The following is a 16,539-nucleotide window of genomic DNA, read 5'->3' as shown; positions in this document are numbered from 1 at the left end:
TGAAATTTAGGAATGCACACCCAGGTAAAATGTTAAGTGGAAGAGAATCACATATGAAATCTACTTTTAATGAAATTAATAGCATAGCACATCAGTGTCCCAAAAAACTTTGTCACAAGATTGTGGGTTTAAGCTCAAATTTCCCATTTATGTAAATGCTAATCACAAAATGGACTACAAAAGTAAAATCAGGAGAGAAAAATTGTGAGGTAATAATAGATACCTTTGGAGGAGGTTTCAGGAGTGAGGTAAACAGCTCAACATCTTTTCAGCCCAGCATTTTCTATTTTCTTTGGACAAGCAACTGCAACTCACACTCTATTTAGATACATAAGCTGCTAGCATGCATCAAGATCATCTCTATTCATGCTCTCCCCCAAGTGTGATAAAAATCTCCATATTCAGATGTAGCTCGAGACACAACTGTAAACAGTTGAATAAATCTATATACCCCATGACAATTCTATTATGCCACCCATTAGCTATACTTGTAATGCTTCAACAGTTTTGGCTTTTAGATAACCACCTACATACAGTACTCTAAAACTATAACGATAATCTCCTGAACAGAAATTAGCAAAGGCTCATGTTAATTAATGAAAAAGTGCAAAACTTCAGTTTTTTCCATGCCATTTTTTGGGGCTGATGTTGAGTTAGCAAATACATTCTTGACTAGTATGGGTTCTGCCAAAAACTTGCTATTTATCCTGTGCTACATTTTGATTACTCAAATTTCATAATGTATTATAGCAAGTCAGCATTTTTGACAGAAATAATTTAAGTTCACCTGTTTCATCCTGGCCATTTCCTGAAGACTGAGAAGATCCCTCCATATTCTCTAAATCCTCAACCATTTTGAAACTGGTATCCTGAGTGGTCGTCTCATTGGACAAATCCACATTGCTGGTATCATCATCAGCAGGCAACGGTGATGGAGCTTTCACAGCAGTGTTTGCAGCAACAGTAGAAGTCTCAACAGCATCTTCTAAAGTGGTAGAAAACAATGGCACAAATTGGTCTATTAAACATCAAAAGCAATCCGAGATTCTTTCTCCACAAACACTGACAATGAATTGTCAAACTCACCAGACAACAGCATCAACCACAATGAAATGAGCAACACTGTTTGGCATACAGTTCAGGAATAGATTGGTCAAACAGAGCTCAGGTTTTCTCAACTTAATTGAATAACATGCAGTACTTAAACATTTAAATTATACTAACCAAGACATTCATTTACGTGGTTATTTCTAATTAAGCAAAAGCTGTGTAGACTGGGACAACAGTAATTCTTTCCAATCCACTCCTGTTTAAACCACTTGAAAATGTCAGAGCTTGATATAACAAATCTGGGACTGGTTTGTTAAGTGCTATTCTATCCACTCACCTCCCCTTTCTCCACCCCAGCGTTCTTTTCTCTGCTTGCTGATCCATGCTTAGGCACAGTGCCATGGTGGCCTGGATCTCATCAAGATTGCCAATCTTCATATAAAGCCATACGACCAGGCATATATTTAACATGAGCCCTTATCCTTAACTACTAGTCATACGCCCCAGCACAAATAAGATCACTGAACTGCAATTAGGAGAAGGGGCTATGACTGATTTTACCTTTCGTGGTCTGGAAAACAAAGCAAGTTGTGGTAGCCCCACTACCATTCCTGCAGAGATGTCAAATTAGGACCTACATAGTTTGCGTGAAGCTGCACACTCCCAGTGAGCTATCTGAGAACAGAGTCAATTATGATTCCCTTTCAGTATTTTAATATAAGAAAAAAATCTTAAAATGCTGCATTTTAAGGAAGCGAACAATTAAATTATTCAAGAAACACATGGTATGGGAAAGAATTAGACATTACAATGCAAAAGGTGTCATGCAGTATATTTAAAATATATAAAATATAGAAAGAAAGATACTTTAATCACAGATCCAGTAGTACGATATGCCATGCATTTAAGAAGCAAGGAAATTCTAAATATATAGAGTCACAAAAGCTTATCTAAAACATACATGGAGAATAACTCTTTAGGAGATGAGACAGCAAAGTGGTGTTCAGGTAGATCAGTTATTTTCTTACTGCACAGCAGAGCTGTCTTGACACTGCACAGCCAAATATTTCTTAGATGAACTCAATGGCCTATAAACTTTAAGGGTGGTGATCTTGCAGTACAAAACAACTAATAAAGGTTGCAATAATAAATTACTCAGCAGAGAGCTCCGAAATGATTATACATTTAGCATCCAAAAACCTGCAGCATAATGGGGTGCTGCCAATGTTGTCTTCCACACTTTGCTCTTGATCTTAATTGTACGAGGGGACTGACATCAAATAGAAGTCACAAACTGGTTTTGTGCAAAAATTATCTATTAACTAGGGAAAACTCAAAGCAATTTCTTTCTTGGAAAACATCTCTTTCCATCTGTGATTCTGAGATTCTAAGAAAATAAAAATTTTATGACTATTTGTAATTTTATCCAGAATGTATCAAAGTCCTTCTAGAATCTCAAATCCCATATCACTACAGTTCAAAGCACTTGCTGAGTCCACACTATAAACATTCCAGATATTTCAATATCTGTTCTATAAAATGGCAAAGCTACATATATCAAAACTATGACTTAATCACTACTTTGCATAAATTTATCATGAATTAATTTGTCTTCCTTTTAAATGCTACTATTCATGAAATTTAACACTGCAGGCATTTTTAAAACATTTTTCTTGCTGCATTTTTAAATGCTCATTCCACCAGCTTATGTCATCAAGCATTTTACAGTTCCCACTTATTTTGAGCAAACTTTTCTTGATCTCTAAAATACTTTCCAGATGCTTTGTCTATTATGGTCTCGTGTAAAATTAAGGTTTTAATTTACCTTAGTTGAGATGATCCTTAATTTTACCTAAGTTTTGATGGGTGAGAGCCCTGCGTTAAGTAAAACACAATTCTGTGCTAAATATTTTCTTAGTCAGATAAACCACCAGAATAGTTAGTATGAGGAATGGAAACATTTATACTGACACAGAATGTGGTGCTGTACTAGGACTGGGACAGAAGTATCTTATTGGGTCAGAGGTTTATATTGAACCAGAGGAAGAATTTTTACTGAATTATATCTTGCCTGAGTGCTAATGCTAAGCAAGAAAACATTAATGTTTGTAAGATGCATGTTACTTCTGAGTGCTAAGCTCAAATATAGATGGTATTTAACGGTAATCATGCTTAAAATATATTGCAAAAGGGAAAATAGAATTAATAGAAACTGCACCATGAAACTTGTTTTGCGGCTGTTAACAAAACAAACTACAAACGATCCCAGCAAGGCACAGGCAATGCTCTTTGCTGCAAGTGAATGAGACAATGAGACAGAGACAACACTGCAAAACACTAATGTAGGAATCTTTGTAAAGCTGATTACAAAACAATAGTTCTTAAACAATAAACACAATCTAATATTTTTATTTCCATCCATTAAACGTGGTCCTTGAAGTTCTGGATTATTGAATGTTTGTTCAGAGATACAAGAGACCAAATTAAAATATCTACTTTACATATAAAGTATTTAAATAAGCAAAAAGTAAAATTGGCTGAGTCAGTCAATGTTAAAAATCATCTCAAGTGTCAATATCCAGAAAAAACAGATACAATCCTTATTAAAAAGGAACATTTCTCTTTTTATTATTTACTGCTTATGGGGGGAGAAAAGACATGCAATTTGATATGTTCATCAACAATAATCAATGTTTGAAACAAATGTCGTAACAGTTGTCAAAAATGTCAAGAAATTTAAGATATATTTCATTGGAGATGACACCTGCTAACCATAATAATTGAAGATTAAGTAACAGATGAAAATATTATGTCAATAAATTAGAGTTTTTAATTTGAATCATTTGAGATTCATTGGTAATATTTGATAGGATGGGGTAATAGCTACAAAAGATTTTCCTCCTTCAGGGACCATTGCTCTGCAGATCAATTATTCAAGTGGATGTACCAGTACACATACACACTGACAAAAATCATCTTCCATCATGCACAAACTAAACTTATAAAAAAAGGTTTGTGTTTGATGTGATGTAAAACAACAATGGTCTACTGAAAAAAAATTACACACTCTCTGTGATTCATCCTATTGCCTAGTCTTGTATTGAAATAAAAAGCCAGTTATGGACCTTGTCTACTGACAGGAGGTTTCAGTCAAATCAACAGTGAAAGCAGCATACTCAGTCTTCGTATCCCTGACATGGTCAGAGGGATTGATAATCAGTGTTCATACTTCTGACCAATAACCTGCTTGAAATTGCACATGAATGCACACTGAGACAGGGCATTTGGGTGTGCATTCAAGAGCAATAGGATGAAAATCTAAACTTAAAAGGGAAAAAAAAGCTATGAAATAGCTACAATCAAACTGGAGTCAAATCGCGTAAGGTACAACTTAACAGATTTTTTGGCATGAAAGGCAGGGGAAAAACATCTTAAACTTCAAAGAGCAAAGGTGATTGATATTGTCAAATTTTGATTTAGAAGTTAGTAATGTCAGTGAATCATTCGCATTATTAACTTAGTAATTAATAGATTTATAAACAAACAATTAGAACAGCAGCCCACAAGCAAAGAACATGAATACAAAAAATAAAAAAGTGTGATGCATGATTCCAAAGATGAAGGTAGTACATTCACTCAGATGATGATTGAGAAAAGAACTGCTCCCGCCACAGAGGTATGATGAGTCACCTTCTGTACCTGTTCTATCCAGGGGGAGCTGTACTGATTCGGCCGCCAGTTTCTTCTCCTCTGTCAGCTTCTCAGCTTCAGGATTTGCTAGCTCTGTCTCTCCAGTGTCCTTCGCTGGGCAAGGCTTATTTTCATCTGCAGAAGCATTTTGGCTGCTGCCATCACTCTTCAAAGTCCCTGAATTTTCAGAGCTACAATTATCGACACTAGGTGTGGGGTCTATAGCAAAATGCAGAACACAAGCACCACCTTTTGAATATGTCCCTTGCCATAAGTCTAAGGAAATACCTAAAAAGTTTGCACAACTCAGTCACATTTTGAGAACATCCGATTTAAGAAACATCCGATTTAAGAAACATCACTCATTTCACATTTTACAAGTGCACAAACAGATTTGTAATATTTACAATATACAGCACCTACAACTGATTTGATTTTTGTATTTACAACTGTCTAATAAAACTGGATTTTTTTCAGGGTAGCTAGGCAAAGGACACCATCCTGGCATTATTTTGCCCAAGCTAAAACTGCTCCTGAGAGCATATGTGAAATGCATATTCCCAAAGGCAACAACCTGAAATCTTTCCCAACATCAGCAATTTTTCACAAGATCACCTCCAAACAGCCTTGACACTGCAAACAATTTGAATCTCATTTTCTGTTTGACTAAGTATTACCACACAGTAAATAAAAGTTAACATTCAGCTTCTTTAGTCCATTGGTACTAATTAATTATAGATTAACTTTTACTGAATTGGTACTAAGTTGTATAGTATCTATCGCTCTCAATGCGCCCTATTCAAGTTCTTCCACTGCCATCACTACAATCACCAGTGAACATAAAACACACATTTTGCTCTCCCAAGATACTAGTTGGGAGAACAAAAGAGAACTCGTGGATTTTCGTAATTCTACACACAGTGGAGTATTGTGCTGGTACATCAATAAAATAAACACAACTCAATGATACAGGAAATCTGGGTCTCAGAGTCTACATAGCAAGTAGAACAAAATCAGTTTCAACTTAAAATCTCGTGCATTGGCTGGGATTTTGCTGTTAGTCAATAAAGTGGCATGAAGCACAAATCTTCAATGCTCCAAATAAACTTCACAATTCAGAACAGACTGATGTAAACATAACACAGATGGTTTTAAAAATGAACAAGCCTCCATTTATGTCACCTGAGAGATGGTAGGATAATCCACAATTATGCTATCGAGTCTAGCTAAAGTTACCACCATGAGTATCAGAATTAACACTACATCGATGCTATTTGAAACTCATGTTTAGTTTCATGATTAACAGGGACAAAGTGCTTCTATTCTGTGAACTAAATGGTGACACCAACTGATCGTTAACCTCGTAAGACTTCACAGTGGGTAAAACACTATTTACCTTCTGTGCCTTTTGCCTGAAGATTTTCTTCAACCTCTTTACTATCTTTGTCCTTCTTTTCAGTTTGCTCTTCTGATGTTTCATTGTTTTTCTCAATCTCCATTTGGCTATTATCCCCAGTTTCTCTCTTGGCCTTCTCTGCTTGTTCTGCTGCCTTTTGCTTAACTTCCTCCATCTCTGCTTCTTGTTTTGCTTTCTGCCGCTCCAAAATTTCCTCTGAGGAAGAGAGTGGAGATTTATTTTAGTACTACAAATAGGCTAACTCTGCTATCTTATATGGCATTAAAAAAATCCAATGTGCACTTCCAAGTTGATGCCCAAAACGCTAACAGCTCTAACTTGATTCAATAAAGCTCAATTTGTATCAAATCGATGTCACCAATCTCAGCATTAAAAACTCAAGAGCTCTTTAGGCCTACAGTCAAAGTAGGGAATAATGTGCAAAAACCACAAGACAATACTTGCTCAATTAGAAAGCAAGAAATATTTATAAAGATAGCTCACAAACGTTTTACTTCTAAGATTCAATTGAACATATATTCAGTAATTCTCGCAAAAAAGTAACATTTTTCAAAGGAAAGAATATCCAATCTACAGAAACAAAGTTATAACTACTTAATTAGAAATCTTAAGTCAATAACAACCAATTAAATTATTTCAAAAAGTGAGTCAGAACTAACCATTCAGCACCGATAAATTGGTAAATCTTAGACAGCAGCACAGGATTAGAAACAATGCAACCTCACAGCAATTTGAACCTAAGAACCAGGAGCAGGTGTCCAATGGGCAATTCAGCTCCTCAAGCCTACTTCGTCCTTTGACCTGATCATAGCTAATTCTACCTCGACCTCAACTCCACTTTCCTGTTGCTCTTCATAACTGTTCAAACCATTGATTTTTAATTAACAATCTCCTCTTTAAATTCAATGTTCCAGGATGCACCACATTCTAGGGTAGTGAATTCTACAGATTTGCAGTCCCTTGAGGGAAGTCATTTCTCATCTGCTTTAAATCCACAATGCCTTATTCTAAAGCTATAAGCTCTCACTACATTGCCCAACGAGGAAACATCCTTTCTACATCTGCTTTGTCAGAGTCCTTTAGCATCTTGTATACTTCAATCAGATCACCACTCAATCTTCCAAACTCCAGACAGTATAAGCCTAAACTGCTCAATTTCTCATCATAAGACAAAACCCTTGTCTCTGAAATCAAGAGTTAAGAACCAAGAGTAATAGGCAATTCAGCCTTGATCAAGGAACAGGTTGAGTGCCTTAATATTCCGACATTCCAACCTCACCTACAAACTACAACACTGGTCAGGACAGTGAAAAGCAAGAGATAAGCAAGAGGACAACACTACATCAAAGACAGAGGCATCCAGAACTATTTCCACACATTATAGTGACTTGCTTGAACATTCCAATTCGACAGGGAATAACCACTACTTGAAAAGTTGATATTAAAATTTTAAAGGGACTTCAAATGTCAATGAACACAATCATTTCATTGAGATATATAATAAAAACCAAAAAAGAGAGTTCAGATGAAGGGTTACTGGACCGAAAACTTTAACTCTAATTTTTTCCACAGATGCTGCCTGACCTGCTCAGCTTATCCTGCAACTTCTGTTTTTGTTCCAGATATAGAATAATGCTTTCCACATTTGTGAGGTGTATCAAAGAAGACAAAAGAATTGGAATACAAACAATGCATTACTAATAAAAGGAGAAAGGAATAAATCAACAAATCCACTTGGTTGAGGGGCAGAGGGAGTCAGAGTAAAGCGGGGCTTTCTTTTTTAAATAATGGAGCCCTACTGGAGCTCTCTAATGTGATCATCATCATGACTTCCTGAATGGATTAGGTTGATTAAAATTCAGCTACCATAATCCTCCGAATAAAGGGGCAAGAAAACATTTTAGTACAAGAGTATAGGCCTTCCAAAGAGGAATGTGATGCATCAAACTAAACACCATGAGTTCCTATATTGCTTAAATCAAAGAAAATTTAGTTACCATAATCCCCTGAATAAAAAGAATTTACTTATTGTCAATTTCTTAGCACTGTATTTGATATTACTGTACTGCAGTTGGCACTGCCCCATAGCTTAGGGGAGAAAAACCAGACAACTTGGAAATTATTGAAGTGCTAGAATACAAAAAAAAGCGCATAACTTGCTTTTCACAATTTGAGGACTCTTTCAATTAAAATTTGAACAAAGTCGTAGGGAAGCTGTTAGAGAAAATTTTGCGGAGAATTATGTTCTGAGAATTAAGTTCAGGAGAGAATTAAGATTTAAGGAAGGGTCACCGGACCAGAAACGTAAGCTTTGTTTTTTCCTTCACAGATACTGCTAGACCTGAACTTTTCCAGCATCTTTGTTTGTGTTCCTGGAGAGAATTATTCTGCATTTGGAGGTGCGAGGTTTGATCAAGGATAGTCAGCATGGCTTTGTCAGATGGAAGTCATGCCTAACAAATTTAATTGAATTTTGAGAAGTGATGACTAGGTGTGTAGATAATTGCAGTGCAATTGATGTAACTTACGTGGATTTCTGATTTACATAGAAAGTGATAAATAGGGCACATGGGAGATCCAGGAGAACTTGGTAAGTTGGATCCAAAACTAGCTTAGTGGTAGGAGACAGGTGATGATACAAGGTTGTTTGTGTAACTGGAATCTGGTGTCCAGTGGTATATCACAGGGATCAGTTCTAGGTACCTCAGTGCTCAAGATATATGGGGATGACATTGAGTAAGTTTGTGGATAATACAAAGATTGACCAGGTGGCTGACAGCAGAAGATCGTCTTGGATTAAAGCAGGATACAGACGGATTCGTCAGATCAATGGCAGATGGTATTTATCACTGATAAGTGTGAAATGGAACACTTTTGAAGAAAGGGAATACTCAATGAATGGAAGATCATTAGGAAGTTCAGAGTAACAGAAGGAGCTCGGAGTGCTTGTCCACAGAAACCTGAAGGTGGCACGACAGGTTAACAGATCTGGTAAGGCAGTAAAAAAGAACATTTGCCTTTATCAGTTGTGGCACACATTATAAGAACAGGGAAGTTAAGGAGAACCCTGGACAGGATTTGGCTAAAGCTACAGCTAGAATGCTATGTGCAAGGGGTTAGTCAGTGCACTATAGGAAGGACGTGATTGCACTGAAGTGGCGCAGCGGAGATTCACCTGGATGTTGCTTGGGATGGATCAGTCTAGCTATGAAGAGGTTGGATAAGCTTGGGGCATTCTCTTTAGAGCAGAAAAGATCAAAAAGTGACCTCTCAGGAGGAGTGTAAGATTGAGGAACATAGACAGTGTGGATTCAGATCACCTGTTACCCATTACTGAAGGGTTAATATCAAGAAGATATACTTTTTAAAGGCAGGATTAGAGGGTTTTAAGGGGAAAATAACTTCACCCAGAGGGTGGAAATCTGGAATGCACTGCCTGGAAGGGTGGTTGAGGCAGAAAACCTCACACCGTTTAAGAAGTACTTGGATGAGCACTTGAAATATCATAACATTCAAGGCTATGGGCTAAGTGCTGGAAAGTGGAAGTAATGTAGTTTATTTGTTGGTGCAGACTCGATGCACCAAAGGATCTCTTCTGTACTGTTGATTCTATGATGCTTTTTTTTTGTGTACTTTCTTTGTAGCCGTAACTTTGTATTCCTTGCTCTGTTCAATTCCGTATGATCTCTGTATGTTATAATCTGCTTGTACTACAAGCAGAAACTTTTCACTGTACTTACATACGTGACAATAATACATCAAATCAAATCTGAAAGTGGAGAATACCACAAGTCTTCTTCCAGATGACCATGGAGAAAGATTAAGAAGGTGGAGGAGTACTTGTTCCATCTGAGACTGCAGGGCACTGCAGCTGCTGCAACAACTTGACCTTCTTGTTATGAGTGCGGACAATTTGGCATTTTTCTAAAAAATTTGGTCTGTACTTCACTGTTGCCATTAATGAGAGCAGTTTTCAGTGATGCATCACAGATACCGGTCCCAATAAATGATGTCCCCACTAAGCGATCTTCAGCATCGATCTGATCAATATTGCTATTAGTTCTCGTTCAATGTAAAAATCAACACCACAGCTTTGGCTCAATGGACTAACTAGTTACAATAAATTGTTACTGTCAACAAGTTAAGACATCAACAACTGGGAAGTATGAAAGAGACAGCTTCACAGACAGGGCAGCAAAATCACCAAATCAACGCAGAGAAATGTTAATGAGTACATTTTGCAGAGAAAGGTCACTGAAGCGAGTATAAGTGGTAAAACTTAATGTTAAAAACCAAAGACATTAAAAGAGCACAAATGAAGCTGAACTTGTATTTCATACGCTTTAGATCATAACTGCAACGTTGTTAGTGAGTGCAGAAATGAAATGCATATATGGTGGAGGATTGCTGGAAGAGGGAGGAACAAAGATAAAAACAAAAGACAAATCTAAGAAGCAAAAAAATGGAAGGTATAAAAAGGGGAGAACAACAAAACAACAGGTCATACTGCAAAATAAAGCTGAGGTTTAAAAAGTTTAAATTCTCTATGCCTTAACATGTACAATATTCAATATTCTAATTAGTAGCTCAAATAAACATTGATACAGCTGCAACTACAGACAGGCAAAAAGGGAAAGAGGGCAGGGTTGCATTGTTAGGCAAGAACAAACCAATGCAATAATAAGGATGGAAACGGACTTAGAAAACCACGATGCTGAATCTGTATGGATGCAGATAAGAAACACCAAGTGTCAGAAAATGTTGTTTACAAGCCCCAGTATGGAGATGTAAGGGAAGGGATTAAATAAGAGTGGTGAGCCTGTGGGATTCAGTACCACAGAAACCAGTTGATGCCAAAACATGGTAAGATTTCATGAAAGAGTTGGATATAAACATGGGCTAAAGGCTTCAAAGGATATGGGGGTAAAAGGAGGAACAAGCTGTTGAGTTGGAAGGTCAGCTGTGACAACGAACGGTGGAGCTTGTTCAAAAGGCCCCAGTGGTTTACTACTGCCTCTATTCTTCTTTATTTGTCTGTTCTCACTTCTAATCCTAGTCTGCTAACTGAGCTGGTCGCAGCCAGGACAGTACAAGTAAAACTGTTATATGTCCATTTCTTTTTCCAGCAATCAGCCAACATTTCCATTTGTGATCAATATCAGAAACACTTGCTCAATAAACCACTAAATCCATTGGTCATTCATTATTCACGTGTGAATGGTGGTAACTAGTCAAGGTTCTGAAGCCTGTTACTGTCTACATTCGCTGTTGTTTTGCCAATTTCTGTATTCACTTGTGCTTTTTTAAACAAAAATGTTAAGGCAGAGTTTATAAAAGGTGTGGTGAGCATGTTTAAGTTTCTGGACCAAAGGTTAACACATACTGAACTTTTCTTCCCCATACCATAATAATCCAGGATACAAATAAGTGAACTCAGTACAAAGGTTAACACTATATTATGGAGCTAGAAGGCATGCTCTGATTCTGTGATCACAATCAATCTGTTAATTCCATTTGGAAGGATAGTTGTCATATGATTCACTATGTCGCTGTTGCAGAAATTCTTTTTTTCAGAGGCAACAAAATATAAACACCACTTAAAATAAAAATACATTGACAGTATAAGTACCAGATCTTGTGGAAAGCTGGGAGATGGTAATGACTGCTAGGCTAATAGTTCAGACACCTAGGTAATCTTCTGGGAAATGAGGTTTGAATTCCATCATGCCAGATGACAGAATTTGAATTCAATAAAATCTGGAATTAGAAGTCTGCTGATGACCATAAAGCATTGCCAATTGTAGTTTTAAAAAACAAAGCCCTGGTTCACTAATATCCTTTTACGGAAGAAAACTAGCATCCTTATCTGGTCTGGCCTTCATGTGACAGGAATGGAATTGATGCTTAACTCCCTTATTATTAACCACGAGAAAGGAATGAAACAAAACTGGGCAGACCACCTGGCTTCGACTGAGTCACTGGAAACAGTATTGGCAAACATAGTCCTATCAACCCTTCAGAGCCCTACTTACTACATCTGGGAGCTAGTTCTGCAATTGAGAGAGTTGTCTCGCAGAGTGGTCAATCCTGACATGGTAATACTAATGGGATCATGCCTTACACACACTGCCTGACACATCCTTCGGCTTGTCCCCAAATCACTAGCAGAGGTGGAACCATAATGATATACAGTTGAGTGGGAGTTGGTTTAGGTGTTCTCAAAATTGACTCAACCCCTTTAAATCTCTCTGCGTCTGATCAAACACAGGCCAGCAAATTAACATTCACGCTATACACGAATATCTCCAAAGAAATAGATAACCATCATCTCTTTATGTTTAATGGCATCACCATCACAAAAAGCCCAACAATCAATAACCTGGGGGTTACCAATGATGAGAAATTGAACTGGACAAGTCACAGAAGTATTGTGGTTACAATAATCAGATCAGAGGCTTGCAAATAACTCACCTCCTGACGCCCCAGAGCCTTCCATCATCTCTAAGGCACAAGTCAGGAGGATAATAGAATACTCAGCACCTGTCTCGATGGGAGCAGCTCGAACAACACTCAAGAATGCTGACACCATTTAGGGCAAAGCAATTCCTTGATGGGCACCACATCCACAAATGTTCACTTCCTCTACCACCAACATTCAGTAGCAGCAGCGTGTACTATGTGCAAGGTGCATTGCAGGTATTTACTAAGGCTTCCTAGACAGCATCTTCCAAACCTATAACCCTGACCATCGAGAAGGATAACAGCAGTAGATATATGGAAACACCACCATCTGCAAATTCACCTCAAAGCCACTCACAATCCTGACTTGGAAAATATCATCACTTCTTCAGCAGCACCTAATCAAAATCCTGCAACTTAATCCCTATTGACTGCAGCTCTCAAACTGATGAATCCATATTCTTCCTGTTCGGAGGAAGCTCAAGAAGTGCAAGGGCACAGAAGGTACTCTAGGAGATCACCATATCCAATACCAAGCGTAACACAGCAGCACAGTCAAGGCCTAAAAAACATAACTGCCAGAGTCTCCAGCTGGTAGTGAGGCCAAGAAAGAACTAACAAAGAAAAACAATACTTGACCACACCCTCAAGAATGTGCCTTCCACAGCTGCATCTGAACAGGACAGTATCAGTAAAAGTGACCACCACTCAGTCCTTGTTGGCACAACTTCCCACCTTCCCACTGTGAACACCCTTCATTGTGCAGCAGTAGTGTTGTACTCCATTCAACCTGCAACTTTGTGGCCAGATGTAACACCTACTCTACCATTACAATGAAGGCAGGGGTTTAATATTGGTTCAATTAGAAGTGCAGGAGGGCACCTGGTGGTGTGGAAAACTACCCAGGTAGGTGCAATACACAAAAAGCAAGGCAAATTTGGCCTGGCTAATTATCACCCCATCAGTCTACTTTCAACCATCACTAAAGTGATGAAAGGTGTCATTAATATTGCTTTAGAGCAGTACTTGCTAAACAATAATCTGTTCATTCAGGTTCAGTTTGGGTTCCACCAATTCCAGGGCCACTCAATTCCTGGGCTCATTATAGCTTTAGTTCAAAAACCCTCCAATGGTTCGGGTCATACTTGGCCCAAAGGATGATGGCTATGGTTGTTCAAGGTCACTATCTCAATTCCAGACAACTCTGCAGGAGTTTCCCAGGATAGTGTGCTCTCCCCAAACATCTTGGCTACTTCATCAATGATCTTCCCTCCATCATAAGGTCAGAAGTGGGCGTGTTCATTGATGACCACATCAAGTTCAGCACCATTTGTGACCCCATGCAACAATTCAACCAACTTGAACAGTGTTGAGGTTTGGACTGACATGTGATAAGTACCATTCATGCCAAACAAGTGTCAGACAATGACCATCTTTGTCAAGAGGAAATCTAAACGTCACTCCTTGCCAATCAACGGCAATACTGTCACTCAATACCATACTAACAAAAATATTGGGAGGTTAGCACTGACCAGAAACTGAGCTGAGCCCATAACCTACAAGGCGCAAGTTAGGAGTGTGATGAAATACTCCCTCCTTGCTGGGATGAGTGAAGCTTCAGTAACACTCAAGAAACTTGACACCTTCCAGGGTATAACAACCCTCTTCATTGATACCACATTCATAAAAATTCACTCCTCCACTACAGATGGTCTATAGCAACCAAAGGAGTCATATGTACAAGATGCACTGCAGGAATTCACCAAAGCTCCTCAAACAGCACTTGCCAAACCCATTTACACCTCAAAAGACAACAGCAACAAATACTTGGAAATTTCAACATTTTCAAGTTTCCTTCCAAGTCACTCACTATCCTGACTTGGAAACATATCGCTGTTTATTCACTACTGCAATATTCCAAAACTCCCCCATAGCATTGCAAGTCTACCTCCAGCAAACGAACTGCACTGGTTCACGATGACAGCACACCACCATCTCCTTAAGAGCATTTGGGATGGACAGCAAATACTGGCCTGGCCTAGCCAAGCCAGTGATATCTACATCCTATGAATGAAAACATGAAATTTAATACTAAAATATAAAACAGTCAAGAGATAAGTGACTAAAATATGCATCCTGTGTTGCTTTGAAATTGGTCACTAAAATTGCTGCAGTTCAGAAAAACATTACAAATATTTTAACTACTGGTTTAATTTAAACACATGGCATTTATTAGATTGAGAAAATGAGCTAACCGGCAAAATGGAATTAAAATGTTTATTTATTTTGGATAATAAAATCGCTCAGCTATTCAGGGACTAAATTCTCTAGTTAATATTGCTAGAGATCCCAGAAGGTCAAGACAAACATAGAACACAGAACATAGAACATAGAACATAGAACAGTACAGCACAGAACAGGCCCTTCAGCCCACAATGTTGTGCCGACCATTGATCCTCATGTATGCACCCTCAAATTTCTGTGACCATATGCATGTCCAGCAGTCTCTTAAATGACCCCAATGACCTTGCTTCCACAACTGCTGCTGGCAACGCATTCCATGCTCTCACAACTCTCTGCGTAAAGAACCTGCCTCTGACATCCCCTCTATACTTTCCACCAACCAGCTTAAAACTATGACCCCTCGTGCTAGCCATTTCTGCCCTGGGAAATAGTCTCTGGCTATCAACTCTATCTATGCCTCTCATTATCTTGTATACCTCAATTAGGTCCCCTCTCCTCCTCCTTTTCTCCAATGAAAAGAGACCGAGCTCAGTCAACCTCTCTTCATAAGATAAGCCCTCCAGTCCAGGCAGCATCCTGGTAAACCTCCTCTGAATCCTCTCCAAAGCATCCACATCTTTCCTATAATAGGGCGCCCAGAACTGGACGCAAACAAGTTAAACTTAGTCACGGATACAACCAGAAAATAAAAATAACTTTGCATCATGTAAGAACCAGTCTCCCCATGAAGAAAACTATTTTTCTCAAAATGTAGAAATCTTACACTTGTAAAATGATACAAAACAACAGAACAAAATCATCTCGTCAGGGAGACTAATCCAAAATAGACTATTTATGTAATGCAAGAGAACAAAGGAAATAAAAAGTATAAAAATAGCATATGAGTGGACTAAGTTTTTACTTTCAAATTTTGCACTTGTAAATGTTAGAACAAAAAGTTTACAATGAGAGAGAATTTGGATGCTTCCCTTTATTTTTATTTTGGGTACCCACCAGCATCCAACTGTAACCCAGAATAAGTAAATGGCTGTTGCCAATTCTGCTCCAATTAAACTTTACAGCAAGTCATTAAGTGGTAATTTACAGCATCTACAAAACAAATGACTTATCTAAATTATCAGTTAAAAAGAAAGCTTCCCAAACATATCAATGCTGAACAAAAACTCCATGCAAAATTACACCTGTTAGCTGGAAAATAATCTACAAGATCATAAGATGTAGGAGCTAGGCCATTTATCCCAGAATCTGCTCTTCCATTCAATTGTATGAATGGCTGATCTGTAGTTCTCAAGGTGACTTTTCTGTCTTCTCTCCATAACCCTCGATTCCTTTACTGATTAAAAATCTATCGATTTCAGCCACGAATATATTTAACAACACAGCCTGGACAGCTATCCAAGGGAAAAAAAAAAATCCAGGTTTACAAAACAAACCCTTACTGTCCAGATATATTACATCTGCTGGTTCCACTTTATCATTACCACCTCAAAAGAATGCTAATAACTTTATCAGATATGACTTCCCATTCATTAAGCCATACCGACTTTGCTTGATTATATTACATATTTCAAAATGCTCTATTATATCCTTTGTAACAGACTCAACACTTTTGCAATGAGAGATGTTAAGCCAATTAGCCTTTACCTATCTGAAGCATGAAGAAGCATTTTACAATGACT

At 38.0% G+C, this 16,539-nt stretch overlaps 1 protein-coding gene across 13 annotated transcripts in view; it reads right to left on the bottom strand.

Annotated features, from left to right (window-relative positions):
- Positions 1-16,539, bottom strand: part of bptf (bromodomain PHD finger transcription factor) — a 153,068-nt gene that overhangs the window by 84,801 nt on the left and 51,728 nt on the right. For 9 of the 13 annotated variants that reach the window (XM_059653625.1, XM_059653630.1, XM_059653626.1 and 6 more), the window contains 3 exons: positions 6,137-6,352; positions 4,741-4,959; positions 788-985 (listed from right to left, as the gene is read on the bottom strand). In XM_059653625.1, coding sequence (XP_059509608.1) covers positions 788-985; positions 4,741-4,959; positions 6,137-6,352 — 633 coding nt within the window. The remainder of the gene's footprint in view (positions 1-787; positions 986-4,740; positions 4,960-6,136; positions 6,353-16,539) is intronic. The other 4 variants (XM_048554952.2, XM_059653632.1, XM_059653631.1 and 1 more) reach the window with 4 other exon arrangements.

The sequence above is a fragment of the Stegostoma tigrinum genome, chromosome 22, assembly GCF_030684315.1.
Source record: "Stegostoma tigrinum isolate sSteTig4 chromosome 22, sSteTig4.hap1, whole genome shotgun sequence".
Taxonomy (NCBI): Eukaryota; Metazoa; Chordata; class Chondrichthyes; order Orectolobiformes; family Stegostomatidae; genus Stegostoma; species Stegostoma tigrinum.
This window is presented reverse-complemented; position numbering and strand designations above follow the sequence as displayed.